At 34.1% G+C, this 16,917-nt stretch overlaps 1 protein-coding gene across 5 annotated transcripts in view; it reads left to right on the forward strand.

The window, feature by feature from the left end:
- LOC145672006 (uncharacterized) overlaps positions 1-16,917 on the forward strand; it is a 111,656-nt gene that overhangs the window by 81,262 nt on the left and 13,477 nt on the right. For 3 of the 5 annotated variants that reach the window (XM_081741195.1, XM_081741190.1, XM_081741201.1), the window contains exon 4: positions 8,186-9,221. The exons of 1 other annotated variant lie outside the window; for it this stretch is intronic. In XM_081741195.1, the coding sequence (XP_081597321.1) occupies positions 8,186-8,993 (808 nt within the window). In that variant the 3' untranslated portion in view covers positions 8,994-9,221. Of the gene's footprint in view, positions 1-2,008; positions 2,799-8,185; positions 9,222-16,917 lie in introns of those variants that run through there. One more of the 5 variants, XM_081741193.1, reaches the window with a different exon arrangement.

A 16,917-nucleotide genomic window follows, 5' to 3' on the forward strand; every position in this document is an offset into this window, starting at 1 on the left:
ACTGTAAATAGCTATTGCATCCTTTGTAACATTTTTCACGGACACACTTCTTCAACGTTTGGCTTTATTCCAATTATCGTTTAACGAAAGTCAATAATTATTAAAGAATTGCAATTGATCGGCCCCAGCCCGGCCCGACCTGAAGAGAAATCAGTGTCGGCCAGCCCAAGCCCGGCCCGGCCCAAAGAAATAACAGTATCGGCCCGCCCAAGCCCGGCCCGGCCCAAAGAAATAGCAGAGTCGGCCCGCCCAAGCCCGGCCCGCGGGCCGGGCCGGGCTTCGGGCCAGGCCCGGCCCGTGCAGGTCTGTACGTACTACATCATTAGGTACACATAGCCTCGAGAGACATTATGGATTGAACTGATGAATGAACGAACCATACGCCTTTGGTTCGTAAAATTTCATGCTGGTGATTTTTCGCATTGAGAAATGACTCCGAAGCACCGACAGGAGCATGTTCTGCTAAACTCCTCAGAATCACCGTTGAAGCAAATCTTTTGAAATATGTTTGTGCAATTTCAGACGAATTAGGCATATACGCAATACTATTGCAACATCGTGCAATAAGTAAGGTGAGAAAGTATGGCCTTATGTGTTGACACTGGCCAACAACTTCGCCGTATGGATGTGTGTGATGGAATAATCAGGAAGTTTCCCTGCGTCAGATTGTAACTTCTGATGAAAAATGAATCTGCCACTACAATAGAAACTACCAGGACAGTGAGTGACCAAAAACCAAGAAGGTTCCCAAAACCACCCTTCCTCTCTTAGAAATTATTGTTGCCGATTGTTGCCAGTATGGTGTAGGTGCACTAGCGTGCGCAGGACATTGGGAATCTGGGTGCCAGATCTAAAGTACCACCATATGGAATGTCGTCCTCCTTCCCTATTTCCCCTAAGAAAAGATAGCGTCATTGCACCCGACGCTGCGTCGGCGACGCACGGCACACATGCAGACGGGAAATAATTTACACGTAATCTCTTCTCAGTTTGTAATAATTCTACATAAAAAAAAGTTTGTCTAATGGGGGTGCCAAGGTACCCATGGCACCCACGTTGCGCACGCCTATGTGTAGGTGATTTGACAAGGAAGAACTTCCCTGATGACTAGTTGCAACGGGCAGTTCAGGATGTTTTCGTATCGCCGAGTTCAGACGTCTTTCGTCATGGAATCTAATCATTGGCTAAGCATAGACAAAAATATGTGGCTGTGTCGGACTGCTTGATAAACCAGCATTATGGTTTTCTTTTTTTTTGGGGGGGGGGGGGAATTTAAAACTAACACAAGTCAGTTGGACATTTCCATCTATCAACCCAATATATGCTCGTGTGTACCTTTCTTTTGCTTGATATTTGACTACTTTATCTTATAACAGTGGCATCACAGCTTGGGAGGAACATGACAAGCCAGGGGTACCATTTCTGATAAAGGTACTGTTCATTGTCAAAGACTTGCTGAATACACAACACATAAATAAGAAACCTTCTCTCGAATGGTTAAGATAATTCTACTAAACGAATTTGGGATGCATTTTCGGGAATTGGTTCTCATCTTCAAGAAAAGTAAACCAATAGTACTTTACCACAATTGCTTTTTCAAATAAATAAGGGCCACCTTTACAAGATCCAAAATGAACGATGTCTTTTCAGAAATCGTTAAGAAACATCCGACAGGTGGAGTGAATCAGGAGCACCTGTTTTTGAACATCTAGCAGGTGTAACAATTCCTTTTTAAACAGTTATTCTTGAACTTGCAAGCAATAAACACGAGAAACTATTCAGAATTGCTTTTCAACAATTGGCATGTGATTGTGTGATTATTTTATTTATCTATTATGTAATGATTTCTTCTTAAGAACACTCTAAAACCGGTGAGGCTGTTTTAATAGAAAACTTTCTCTCTTAACACTGTTCTTTCAGTTTATACCGTAATATACCTCGCACTGATTAAAAAAAAATCTGGTAAATATTCTGATGATGGTTCTTTTATATTTGTATTCTCTTTCAGATATGTATGCCAATGTAGAATAGTGAATGCCTCCAGTTTTTGTAGTTTATGTGGAGAAAAATTTGTTGGAAATACAAGGGTTCGTTGGAAACACATGACGAAGGAGCATAAAATCGGCCCATTGAAATGTAAAATATGCTCTAAAACTTACGTCACACTTAAATATATGAAGAAACATGTATTAACACATTCAATTTCACGTACCAGAAACTTTGTGTGTGAAATCTGTGACAAACGATTTTTCGACAAATATGGCGTAAGCAACCATATTGAATCTGTTCATAATAAAGAAGAAAATACTATGAGTTGTAAAATATGTGGCAAAATAGTCTCATGGCAATATTTAAAGAAACATGTTAAAACACATGAAATTGGAGGAATGTATGTTTGTGATATATGCAAGAAAAAATTCAAAACATCGTTACGCATGAGAAAGCATTGGAAAGTTCATGAAGGAACTCAGTATCAATGCAAAATATGCGGTAAAATGATTAAGAAACTTTCAAGACATGTGAGAAACCATATGGTATCAACTCAGTGTGAAGTTTGTGGTGTAAGACTTTCAAACACTAATACGCTTAAACTTCACATGAGAACCCACACAGGCGAGCAACCGTTTGTATGTGAGATATGTGGTCGAAAATTTGCACGTGTCTATAACCTTAATACACACTTAAAACTTCACGCAGGAATACGTAAGCTTGTGTGTGATTTATGTGGCAAATCATTTGCACAAAAATGGAACTTGCGGAAACACATGCCGTTATGTTATAAGAATTCGTCAGCAGCAGTGAGTTTCTTATAACTTTGTTGTATTTGATCGCAAGACTTTTGTAATAATCATTGCTATTGTTTAAAACAATGAGTGGAAGATAAAACAGATAATTTTTGATTTTGTTATGAAGATTGATTATTGAAATTCTACGTGGTATTAGTGAAGAACTGAATTCATTCGAATAAGTAAATGTATATTATTCTTTTTAATAATTACAAAGCAGTAACTTAATTAACACGCAGTATAAAATAACCATAGTGCTTTCATAATATTTGATAGTTTAGTATTTTGAATATACTGTATATCTATATCTATCTATCTATCTATCTATCTATCTATCTATCTATCTATCTATCTATCTATCTATATATCTATATATATCTATATATATCTATATCTATATCTATATCTATATATATATATATATATATATATATATATATATATATATATATATATATATATATATATATATATATTCAGTGGCGTATTTACGATTGTTTCGGAGGTTTGCTAACTTTATTCCTGGAGATGTGAAAACTCTGCAAGATACTTTATTTACTTTAAAATTGTAATAAAATTTCAGGGGGGAGGGGCTTAAGCCCGGAAGTCCTCTTAAATACGCCACTGTATACATATATATATCCTAAAAGGTCCGTGCTCGCATCTGCTATATAAAGGACCAAGGGGAGAAGGGTAAAATAATGCCTGCGCTGGTTTTAAGTAGCTTTGAGAGTATATTTGTTCAATTTGAGTGAACGTGTTGGACTAAATTAAAAAAAAAAAAACTTTACAAGGAATTGTACTTTTTATTTGTAAAAAAATGGTTAAATACAGTACGCAAAATTGCTTATATATTATACCAAATTTCTTATATAAATAATATATTAAAGTGAGGTTATAGCAGTTTAGATTAGAATTGAAAACTATTCCTGTGAAACTGTTCTTTTTCCACCGTTCCTTGTACACTTAGAATTGCACTCCGAAGGTTCATGTTTTACACTATAACATACGTTAGGTTAGGTTTATGTACATATATTTTACATTCTTGATGAATTAGACACAATATCAATTCTTTCTATTGCGTATTTTAGACTTAAGTAGCCTAGTGTTTTCCTCTCATTTTATCCAAATTTTACAATCAGACATTTATTCTATGCTGCCTACTATATATATGTCTTTACTATATGTTTAAGGCTTTTTGATATATATATATATATATATATATATATATATATATATATATATATATATATATATATATATATATATATATATATATATATATATATATATATACAGAGCGTTCAAAAAGTCTCTATACACCTGAATCTTGGCAAGTCAAAAGTCGCATTCAGTCACATGAAATAAAATTTTATGCGAAGGTTTGCAACATTGCTATATTATCGCCTTGCGTGAAGTTCCTTTCTTAGATTCCAGTCGGCAAGGTGACGTTGAAGTGATTGTTGCATCTAGTTAGCGGCCTCTGAAACAATGGTGTTAACTTTGAAACAACGAATATTCCTGGTTGAACATGTGTTTCGTGAAGGTGAGTACAAACAAACAGTCAAAGATAAGTTTGCAGCTAGGTTTCCGGATACACCTGTTCCGAATTGTCACACTGTAAGGATACTGATCGATAAATTTAGAGACATTGGAACGGTAATGGACTATGATCGAAGTGGTAGACCGTCAGTGCTCGATGAAGAAAAAATGCTACACATATCGGATGCAATGCAACGTAGCCCCCATAAACCACTTCGAAAACTTGCCCAGGAAGAAGCAATAAATGTTGGTACGGTACAAAACGCGGTTCGTAAGAAACTGCGTCTTATCCCGTATAAGGTGAGAGCGGTGCAGCAGTTACTTCCTCCCGACAGTGTAAAACGAGTGCAGTATTGTGAATGGTTTACACGGTTTGTTATGGGCAAGTCTGACGATGTTTTGGATATTTTTTTTTTTTTTTTTTTTTACTGATGAGGCCTGGTTCCATTTATCAGGTTACGTCAATGCCCAGAACTCACGTTTGTGGTGTGCAGAAAACCCACATGTCATACATGAAGTTCCTCTGCATGACCAGAAGTAGGGGTGTGGATTGCAATATCCAGAAGAAGAGTAGTATCCCCATATTTTTCAGACAAACAATAGATTCAACTCGTTATTGTGAAATTATTCACCAGTTCATGGGAGAACTAACGGAAGACGAAATTCGTAATGCTTGGATACAACAAGATGGCGCTACAGCACATACAGCTCGCCAATCCATGAGATTACGGCAAGAGGATTTTGGAGATCGAATAATTTCAAAGGGATTGTGGCCACCTTGGTCTCCTGACTTGTCTCCTCCGGATTTTTACTTCTGGGGTTATGCAAAGAATTCTGTTTATAAAGGGAACCCCCACACGCAACAAGAACTCGAAACAGCTATTCGAGATTTTGCTCATAGCATTCCACAAGAACAACTTGTGAGACTATTTGAGAACAAGAAGAAACGTGTGCAAGCATGTTTGGAGGCTCATGGGGGACATTTCCAACATTTGCTGTGAAAATGTGTGTTAAAATGTGTGTATATATGCTACGCCCTGTACATAGTGCTTTTATGCCATAAAATATAATAAATTTTGAGTAAAATAATTTTCTCGTTGCTTTGAATATGTGACAATTCAGGTGTATAGAGACTTTTTGAACGCTCTGTATATTAGAACAAAAAGCCTAAAAGTAAAATTTGGAAATATTTATGTATATTTATGCATCGCATGCAGACAGGGTTCTAGCACAAATGATGAAAATTTTATTTTTTTCGCTACAATATAACAACGTTTATTGACGTTTTATAGGCGTTTTATGACATGTTATCACATTTCAAACACATGGTTTTATAAGTAGAATGGTTTTCGCAAACAAAATGTTCACACTGTGCATATCTCGTTTTTACTTTGTTCAGACTGTCCTTTACTTTCTTCGATTGTGCTTCCCGAACACACAAATCACAACGTTTTCTTGTAGCAATCACAGTTGGTGCATCTATTTTCCTAGATTCTTCTGGACGGACATTCTTTTCCAGAACATTTTCTATTGCTGGTAGCACTCTCCTCTTTAGTTCCTCTATTTCCAGAGCCCTTTCTTCGGTGTGAAGTTTTGTAAGAGGTTCTTCGAACTGTAGCAAAAATGATCGCCTTCTTTCCATCTTCTTGCTGTTCCATTCAGAGAAATTTAGTAGAAAGAGTGTGTAGCCATTTAGGGCATCCATTTCAACGAGTGTGTATAAAGAAAGAGGGGGCCACTTTCTTGTACTTTGTTTCGATGAATATTGTCGAACTATTTGGTCAATGATCTCCACCCCACCCCTTGTTTGATTATAATAAATAATTATATCAGGTTTCTTACGTTCATTTGGATTCACTGAATCGTCTCTATGCTGAGTGGGTAACGTGACTATGTTCCTTAGTGGTTTCTTGGAAGCAAAGTATGACACTAACGTAACTGGTACTTTATTGGAAATAGGATCAGTGAAACCAAACTTTGATGAATGTTCTTCACAATCTTTGGTTTCCTTCAGTTCATTTGGAATGTCTTTCCTATTCAATTGGAGAGTTCCAACGACTGTTAGTTTCATTTCAGTGTACAATATTTCGGCGAACTCAATAGAAGTATAGTACCTATCCATCGTTATGTTTCTGCTTGTCCGTTTGAATGGCTCTGTAAGTCTCTTCACTACTGCCTTTGGATCTCTATCTTCCTGAGACATGTCATCTTTCCCTGCGTAAACCTCCATTTCTAACACATAATGACTTTGACAATCTACAAGTATATGCACAAAGATACCGTACTTCCCTGGTTTATAAAAGCTTTAAAAAAGCTTTAAACGGGCATTTTCCGCGAAATAAACGAGCATTTTGTCGACTGTCAAAAGTTCACTTGGAGTGAAGTATTTTGAAAATGAGGTATTCATTTCTTCAAAAATTTCTCTCAGAGGAGCAAAATTGTTATTTTTACGTCGGTCTGCTCTTGTATTTTTATAATCAAACCGAATCACTGATAGTAGTTCTTTGAATCTCTTGCACAGTATACGTTTCTATCTAACACCTCTAACCAGAGACCACTTACAGGCATTACGTAATAGTGTAATGGTTAGTTTATTCATTTGAACTACTCGATAGTGGAACAACTATTCAGTATGAAAATGTCACCATATGGGGGACAATAGTATATTATTCACACTAAACGTGAATATAACTATAGCACTATATAAGATAATTTAATATCGTAGCTATCTCGGAATTGTAGTCAGATCATCTCTTGCTAGTTGTATTGTTAAGATCTTTATAATGCATCCAGATTTTCCCTTTGCAACTGATGTCCTGTAAAATCGTACATTACATTTTTCTTGTTTTCTTTCTCCAGAACAACACTATCCAATTAAACTGCGATAAATTCTACCTTTAAAAAGATACCTTTATGCGTCGGGTAAGGAAATTTACATGCAATCATAAAATTTTGCGATGTATCGGCGGGAGATTGGATGAAATATCTGCAGAGTTGGTCGATATAAAGTAGCCAGACAATTAAAAGAGGCTTATGATAATCCGAAATGAATGATAAGAGAATGGAGGTAATGATTAGAAAGTGAGATGTAATGTTAGTAAGCCCATAAACACAATTTCCATCATATGCACATGCAACCTGAGACCGAACCAGCAAATCTTGATGCTGAAGGCACGAGTACATGCTTTATCATTTTGTTAAGATCTCCATCAAGACAATGTAACTTTTAAATACATAGAAGTGGCGGCAACAGTAGATAGCGTATCTCTGCTTATTAAATCTGGCAAGCGAATCATGATTTATTCTCGTAAGGTGTTGTTGTTGAGCATACAGCAGATGACTAAGGATGGTTTTTGTTATATACTTGTAGAACTTTCAATAGGCGAATCTGATGCGCTTTTCAAGGAATCGTTTATGAGTTTCGAGCAAAGAAAATCACAGTGACTTTTGTGGAATCACTGTTGTAGTTAAATGAGAAGCACCTTTGAGAGAAATATCTTTAAACAAAAAATAAGCAGCGTCTTTTCGGAATTGTTTTTGAACATCCAGCAGATTTATCATTCCCTTTTATCAGAAATTATCATTAAACTTCAAGGGATAAAGCAAAGAAACCATGTCAAAATATTCTTTCTGCACTCTTGCACTTTTATGGAATTATTGTGTTTCTCTAAAATATAATATATATGTATTTTATTTTGAAGAAATATTTCAAAATTAGAGTGTTGCTTCAACGCAATTCATCCTCACATAACGTTGTTTACTTCGTTATATATCAAAGCCCAGTTTGAATTATTGGCTTTAGCTCTTAGTAAATATTCTGAAGATGCTTCTGCTTTCATATTTGTGTTTTCTTTCAGATTTTTAAATCAAACTGAGATAGTGGATGACTCCAATTTTTGTGGTGTATGTGGAGAGAAGTTTGTGAGTGGTAGGTGTAATCGCTGGAAACATATGTGGAAGGAACATAGAATGGGTCCATATAAATGTGGAAAATGCTCTAAAAGTTTTTCCAAAATCGACAGCGTCCAGAACCACTTATTAACACATTTAATTTCGCGTAGTAAAGACTTCGTATGCGAAATTTGTGACAAGCGATTTTTTACCAAAATAAATTTAAATAGACATATTGAATTTATTCATAAGAAAGAAGAAAATACTGTTAGTTGTAAAATATGCAACAGGAAGTTTGCAAAGGGATATTTGAAAAAACATCTTACAACACATGAAATTGAAAGAAGATACGATTGTCCTATATGTAACAAAAAATTCAAATCATCTTTACACGTGAGAAAACATAAAAAAATTCATAATGAAACTGTATGTCCGTGCAAAATATGTGGAAAAATGATCAAAAAACTTTGGTTTTCAAAGCATATGAGGAACCACAACGAATCAACTCAGTGTGAAGTTTGCGGTGTAACACTCTCAAGCCCTATACTACTTAAACTTCACATGGGAACCCACACAGGTGAGCAACCGTTCATATGTGAGATCTGTGGTCGAAAATTTGCACGTTTCAACAATCTTTTTACACACTTGAAACTTCACGCAGGAATACGTAAGCTTGTGTGCGATTTATGTGGCAAACGTTTTGCACAGAAGTGGAATCTGCGGAAACATATGCCATCATGTTACAAGAACTTCCCAACAGCACCGAGTTCTTGATAAAACTACTGTGTTTGATTTGGATGTTTTCGTAATTGTTACTATCACTGTTGATAACCTAATGATATGAACATAATAAGATTATTTTTCATCTTATATATAAGTTTTATATTTTTGTATATAAAATTGGTATTCAAATAGATTGTCAGTGTACTATTTGATTTACGAAAAGCAATTATTATTATTAATTTATTAAATGATGAGAAATTAAAAAATAATATGGATTTATACTCGTCGAAACTATTTCTTGAACAGTGGTACTTTGTTTCTTTTTTATGTATGTTATTTTCGTTTTCTTTTCTTTTTCTTTTAAGAGTCATAATTATGCTTGAAAGAAAGGACGCTGGTCTCAACGGTAGCTATTTTCTAAGGAAATGGATATCTTAGTGGAGGACTCATATTAAAGAAAAAAGCTTTCTTCCTCTTTAGGATGAAAGCTGAATTGATTCAAAGTACCTCTATTTAGCACATTTTTTCATAAATATATGCTTTTGTTTATTTTGAATATAAAATGTAAAAGAAATTTTCTCATAAATTAAGCAATATTTTATCTCCTGTAATTTTATAATTTTTAATCGGGAATCGCACAAACACTAAATACCACAATTATTTCTGAGCACCTGGTCAACATCACCACTTTGATAGTACGATGCTTATCTAATGAAGCTAACACATCGTACATTTCCCTTGACAATTATTATTATTATTATTATTATTATTATTATTATTATTATTATTTTAAGTTTTCACTAATAGAACACTTCTTTACTATAATGTTTAAGTGAATTCTTTTTCATGTAAATACATGTCTTAAATAGAGTCGACATATTCAGACCAACAGCATCATACCTTTAAAGTTTGTAGAGCGGAAAGCCGCGAAAAACTACCCTGTAGTGCAGTGATGAATAAATGGCGGTCCGCGAATATGTTTCGTTCGATCCGATAATAATATTGAAAAAAATGGTACGATCTGTTCTTTTTCTTAACTTAGTACGTGATAAGATCTCAGTTGGGCATCATAATATACCTAAATAATAGGCTTAACCTTTATCTGTAAAAATATAATTTTAACCTTTTGGTTATCAAGCCCATTCTATAAGCTAAGGCCGTTCATATCTGGCTGATTTTTAGTAAAAAAAAACATAGATTTTATGTAGTTGCTTTCAAACGTTCATGAAGCTGTAGTTGGTATACATAAGTGAAATAAAAATCAGAGTATGCAGAATAGGAGAAAGGTTTATAGAAAATGTTTGATTTATGCACACCATACAAATCATCATCTCAGGGGAAAGGGGTGGAGAAATATGGAAAATGCCCCCGTGAAGACTGGTTCTCATTTTGTCTTGGCCCGCAGTGTGTTAGGAATAAATCATCACTAATACAGAGTACTGTATAGAAATTGACATTTCCTTGATTTGAAATTATAATAAGTTGCATAAACATTCGAAATTTTAATTGATCTCGCAAACACTTTATTTGAGATGTGTGCGTGTAGTTTAAGATGGAATCCGAAGCTTGCATATATACAGGAGGGATCATTGAGATTTTTCTGCGTATACATATTTGAAAGTAGCAGAATTGTTTTCAAGTAATGTAATTATTACTCTGTGTAGTCATTTTCTCACGATGTTCACATGATGTATAAATATTAGAAATATGGTTATGAAAATGACATATGAATTTTATATTCTTATATAAATTTAAAATAATTATAAGGATATAGATTCAGAGTTCGACATTGTCAATAAAAATAAAATAAACTTAAAATACATTTATGGATGTACAACTTCGCAAGAATTAAGTTCATCCGAGAAACTTCTTCATTGTTGGTAATACTACTGTTTACTGTCTGGTAAGTTGAGAATGAAAAGTTACAATTGTAATTTGTGATTTTGATAATTGGTAATCCTGTTAACTAGTAAACATTTGAATGTAAAGACCATATTATTCATAATAAATAGTGTGAACTTTAGTTATAGAAGTGGACGAAGGGGACGCGGTACAGTGCGCTCATCTCTGGTGCGTAGGGTTCCTGGTTAGATTCCAGCTCGCGTTAAGTTGGCTTTGTGATGGACGAACACCATGTACGTAGGTTTCCTCGAAATTCTCTCGTTTCCCTCCACTTTATTCATTCCTCTATTAAATTAATTCTCATCATCATCGTCTCCTTTAACGTTCACGGTATACTGTGGAACGTAAAAGTGAAATATTTTATTTCATTTCAAAAGATTCACGGAATAACTTATTATCACGACTCATGAGAATTCTTAATCATCCGGTTCTTAGTTGCCGATTCATTGAGTTTTCTTGTATGCATGCAAACTTCTGGGAATATTCACTTGCATTAATCTTAGTATACGTCTATTATTTAGTAAACGCAGAAATTTTCAATAGAAATACTCCTCTCTTCCTCAACAGCTTTTTCCTAAGTATCTGCATCACAAGAGACCCATCATTGTGGTATAAAAGTATCAAAACAAGAACATTTCTTCTTCTAATAAAAATATATACAAGTATTAAGAATAATATAATTTGTTACTGATAATATCGAGATATTTGATTTTTTCCTCTTGCTTGTTTTCTATTAGAAGAAATGTTTTTGTTGTGACACTTCTATACGACAACAATGGATACCATGTGATGTGATGAGTTTGCCTTAAGAGAACACCGCTGACAAAAATGAGAATTTTCATTGAAAATTTCAGCAGTTACTATAAATAACAGACTCATACCAAGATTAATCCACGTGAATATGTGTAATTATACGTTAGTTTAGTTTCTCAAGTTCTTATTGGAGGATATTTTACGCAAGCATTACAACTAAATTGATATTCTGTGACTTACTAATAGTATTTATAAAGTAGTACGTAGAGTGACGTTCTAAACAATTCCGTTTTACATCTAAAATGATTTAAATGTATCATTTGTGGCTTCGACACTGGTTGGCAATGTTACTTTTATTTTTTTTTTTTTCTGTTTGGCATGTGTATGAATATTTTGTAGAAGAAGTGAATGCGTACCGTATTAAGTTACTTTAACTTCGATAAGTTCGATAAAATAAATTAGCGGTTTGATTGACTGAAGTCGGTTGACAATTTATTCCTTCTTGCTGTACACTTCAAGCAAGTAGATAAAAGAAGAAACGGGTACATGTAAATCGAAATCAACTAAATTGTGTATAGTGTTGGTCATGCTCTGTCAATTAAAGGAAATGCGTATTCAAGAGCTGGAATCACTGAAATAATGGTAAATAAAGGACCAGTGGATTACTCTTTGGAAAAGAAGAGAGAGAAAGGATAAAACGAAATAAAATAAAATGAAATGAAAATATCCATATGGCGAAAGAAAGGAAGAATTTCATTTTCAGGAAGAATTGACAAAATACAAAATGCTTATGTTTTTGACACCGTCCTGCATGTTCTCTGAGGGTAAATATTTATAAATAATCATTTAGACCAGTGATGGGCAATTTATAACACATTGCTGGCCAGAATAAAATGAGAATCATACTTGGACCATTTTTCAGTTTTCTTACTCCTGAGAGGACAGTTCACTATGTGCGCGCAAGTCATATATCTTAAAGTGCTTAAAGTCTTGTTTCAAGTGCTTAAATATGTAGAGCCTGTGAGCTATGAACCTTTGAAAGAACTATACGAAATCCGCTTTCTTTTTCAAAATCGGCACGGTAACAACCATGCATAATAGGCTTGGTTATAAAAGGGTTAAAAACATGTTTTTAAAGTTAAAATTCAGATATACTATGGGGATGGTCGAGTACACTCTTCGTGTTGCATCCAACAAATCATTTACTTTTTAATTTTTATTCGCGAGCCAGATAAAATATATTCGCAGGCCGAATGCATTCAGCGAGTCGTAATTTGAGTACCACTAAACTAGATGATTATTTACATGATTATTTAGATGATGAATACTTGTTTTCAGGGAACTTGGAGATGAGTGTTAAAAAATATAATAAGTCTACTTGATGTTCTTTAATTATAAAATGGTTGATTTACTATTTTCTTTATCATGTGACGTTGAAAGAGGTGTAATATGATGTCTGTCATTCTTCTCGCTAGAACCAGCTCGCATATTTTGTCTGTATATAGGTCATATAGCTCATTCAGGCTTTGTAAATAACAAGTAAAAGATCAAAGTCTGTCCAAGGTAATAATAATAATAATAATAATAATAATAATAATAATAATAATAATAATAATAATAATAATAATAATAAAACAGTAATAGCTTTGTGTTACAGTTTAGGCAATGCATCATTGATGAAATTGTAACACAGGTTAATCAGTGTAAGGTTTTTTTCTTTTTCTTTCTTTAAGGCAAATTTTGATTTTTTAGTGAAGCAGATTTTGACTCATTCTTTTTGCTGATAAACTTACTTTCTTTTCCTTTCTCGTTTAAATGATTTTTGTCAAAATTCAGCTGTGGTTTAATCAGGGCGGCTCTACTATATGTGCATTTGCACGGAGCGGCAAAATCTGTCATAACTATTTCTTGTTGGAAACAGACTTCATGATGATGGTAGTTAAATTTACTAAGCTGACCTTGTATTTGAGCACTGTTTTCATAAATCATCTTTAGTCGCATTAGTTTAAGGCCACATGGACAGTTCTCAAGCAAATGGTCAAACAAATTTCAGCTTGAATAACTTGATTGTTGTCAAATACAAGAACTCAATTCTCGAACAGTAGCGAACACCTGTTCCATTTAGTTAGTTATCACAATTTTGATATGAAAACTAGTCTTGCCTTTGTCACAAACAAGTTCCTCATCATTGAAGTTAAAAACAAGTTTATCTTAAAAATTTTTTACAGATGTAGAAGGAAAACCAAGAAATGAAGATAAAAGAGCTAGTTGCACTGGAATTGCAAAGTGATATATAGAGATTGAAGCTCGATACTAAATTCTATAAAAATGATTATCATCTTTCCTCTGCAAGTGTGTTTGCTTTATCTTTCACTAATATAATAGATTATTATTTAAAGAAAAAAAAAAGAAACCAGACATGAGATTGTATTTGTAGTGTTTAGATCTTTCTGAGTGCGAGTGCATTTTTCCTTCCCTTCCTTATTCATGATAGGGTAGCATACTTAAAATCGTAGCTTTTAAGTTTTGTTCTTTCTGGAGAAACATGGCAGCAAATTATGCCATTGCACGGGGAGGCAAATTGACTAAGATCGGCTCTTGGTTTAATTCCCTTTTTGGTCTTCTTTGTAAGTTACTTTCTGTATTTTGTAAAGTTGTTTTCTTCTAGGATAATATGTGGAAAAATTTTCTAATGTTTAGCGAGACCTAAAACCTTTTGCTTCCTAAATCCTCCTCAAATACAGTGAAACCTCCCTTAACGGACACCTCTCAATAACGGACACCTCTATAATACGAACAGATTTTTTTGTCCCGGCAAAAAATATGTTCTCTTACGGAACAAAACCCTCCCTTTTACGGACACTCTCAGATACGGACGCGGACAGTCCTTTTTTCCCCCAAACGTTTCAATAACCTCTTCATAACGGACAGGAATTATTCTCAGTTCCGCGATATATTACAGCAGACAGAAAAGTCTTTTCCCAACAGGTGTATCTATCATGAGTCTAGACCGGTGAACCATCAAATAGAACAGCTTCAAGCTGAATTTGAAATTATTTTTTTCAGCCTTCAATAAACTACTTTCTGGTGGAAAAACTAGAAAACCTTCATTAAGTAATAACACTCATGTAGGGTCAGTCGTGTGGCTAAGAATTCTATACGAAAGAGCTTCCCTTCCCTAACAAATTTAGTCCTTTTTCCTCTGGACCTTGATTTTTTCCCGACAATTTCATAGATAACAAAACAAACGCTGTTTGCTTTACAATAACATTTTCAACGAACAATATTTCTTCTTACGTTTTTGGAAAAGTAACATTTTTCTTTTACTTATGATACTGGAACAAGTCTGGGTTCGAGTTTTCCAGCCATCCTTTTTCACTTGTTTTAAGAAGATATTCTTTGTGATTGGGGCTGAGTCAATAAACAAATATAATCACAATAACTTGCTTTTTCATCCATTCCGCCAGTACACAAACATACATACATACACACATATTTTTTCCGCAACTGTACTGAGAATTTTCATATGACACTTGCTAATGAGTTTAACCGGTTAGTTGATTCCTAACGCATCATTTGAGAAGGTCCTGAGAATTTGAAATATAGAATTAAAAATGCTTTCCCTCCCACTTTCCCCTCCTATGTAGGAATAAAATTATTACCATACACGCATTATCTTTTGCAATATACGAATATATTAACACATCCCCAGCAATAATACTATTTAACAGAAATCAATTTCTTCTTCATCCCTCCCAGTAATTCAAATACATACTAAATAGAGTATTTTCATATTGAATTTTACGTAGTTATGCTCATACATAATGTATTTACTGTATATTACTGCATACAGTTACCATTGCGAGAAATTAAATTACTGTAACCTCTCTGTAACGGACACCTCTCAGTAACGGACAAAAATTCATGTCCCATTGATGTCCGTTATTGAGAGGTTTCACTGTATTTCTTTACCCTCTTAACACACGCATTTTATATTATCTATTTACAAATGCCTAAAGAGCAATTTATTTAATAATCACAACTACTTTGCTGTGGATCGATGCAACAACTTTTCAAACTTGTTTAATAATATTTGTCTATAGTACGTTGTTCTGTATTGAATACGAAAACATTCCACTTTAATTAAATAAAAATCAAATATGGAGGGAAAGAAGTACAGAAAAAAAAAAGAAAAAATTAAAAATTAGAAATAGTTGTTGAGTTCAACGAAGATAGTGCACAATAAATTTGATCTTTGTATATTACTCATTGTCTTTTGATTGAGGAGAGAAATAGTAGTATATTTTATTTGGTGCTGTGGTTTTTAGTTGAATGTATGTTAATAATTGTGTTAAGGACTTCTGAATTATCGTACGTAAGAAAATATTTTTTATACGTTATAATAAATAATATTTAAAATATTCTCTCCTCGCTTGTCTAACGGCTAGCGCGTGTGTCTTTAATTCAGAATGTCACGGGTTCAATAACGCCACAGCGTCAAACACAGTACAGTTGTTTAGATCTTACTGAAAACTGTAGGATTTTTTTCCTTCTATATAGCCTCTTTGTTGACAAAAGGCGTACGTAGATGGGTCAATCCAAATGAAATCGAACAATTTCCAGGTCAAAAGTTGCTGACAAAATTTATTTATTTTAGATTTTTTTAAACCTAAGATTGTACCACATTTAAGGAGTTGAAACCGGGTATTCATTTATTTTTAGCCGCACAGGTTTGTTTGTGGTGGCCATTTTGTATAGGCGCCTGAACGTATTTTGCACTTTTCAGAGGATCCCGTTAAACGCTGTAACTTTTTAAGTTTTAAAGATGACGTGTTCAAACCAAAACCGTATGAAAGATAATGGAATGGACAACATTCTGTGTTCTGTGCACATTGAGACGTACTTTAGAACGTCAAGAAAAGAAGCTCTGAACATTGAGGTTGGAAACCTAGAAATGGCCATTTTAGAATGTACATTTTGAAACGAAATAAGTAAGACTCACCTTCAATTCTTTGTCTGCATGGAGACTGGATAGTAAACAACGTCACAAACAAGTTTCAGATCTGAGAATCTTATACTTGATTTTTTGGAAATTTTGAAACTCTGCGAATTTTCGAAAATCGTGTATTTTCACCATCCAATATCTCAGGGAGGACAGAAGTAAAAAAAAAATCCCAAATTTACACAAAATAGACAAGAGTTGTGCAGTAACAGTTGGGTAAAATTGCATCACTGAAACTTGAGTAGTTTCTGAGTTATAAGTTGTTGCAGTGATGTGAAATTTACGATTTGAAAAACTGAACAGATGTGCAAGTTTTGT

The sequence above is a fragment of the Thermobia domestica genome, chromosome 2 (genome assembly GCF_964235325.1).
Source record: "Thermobia domestica chromosome 2, izTheDome1.hap1.1, whole genome shotgun sequence".
Lineage (NCBI taxonomy): Eukaryota > Metazoa > Arthropoda > Insecta > Zygentoma > Lepismatidae > Thermobia > Thermobia domestica.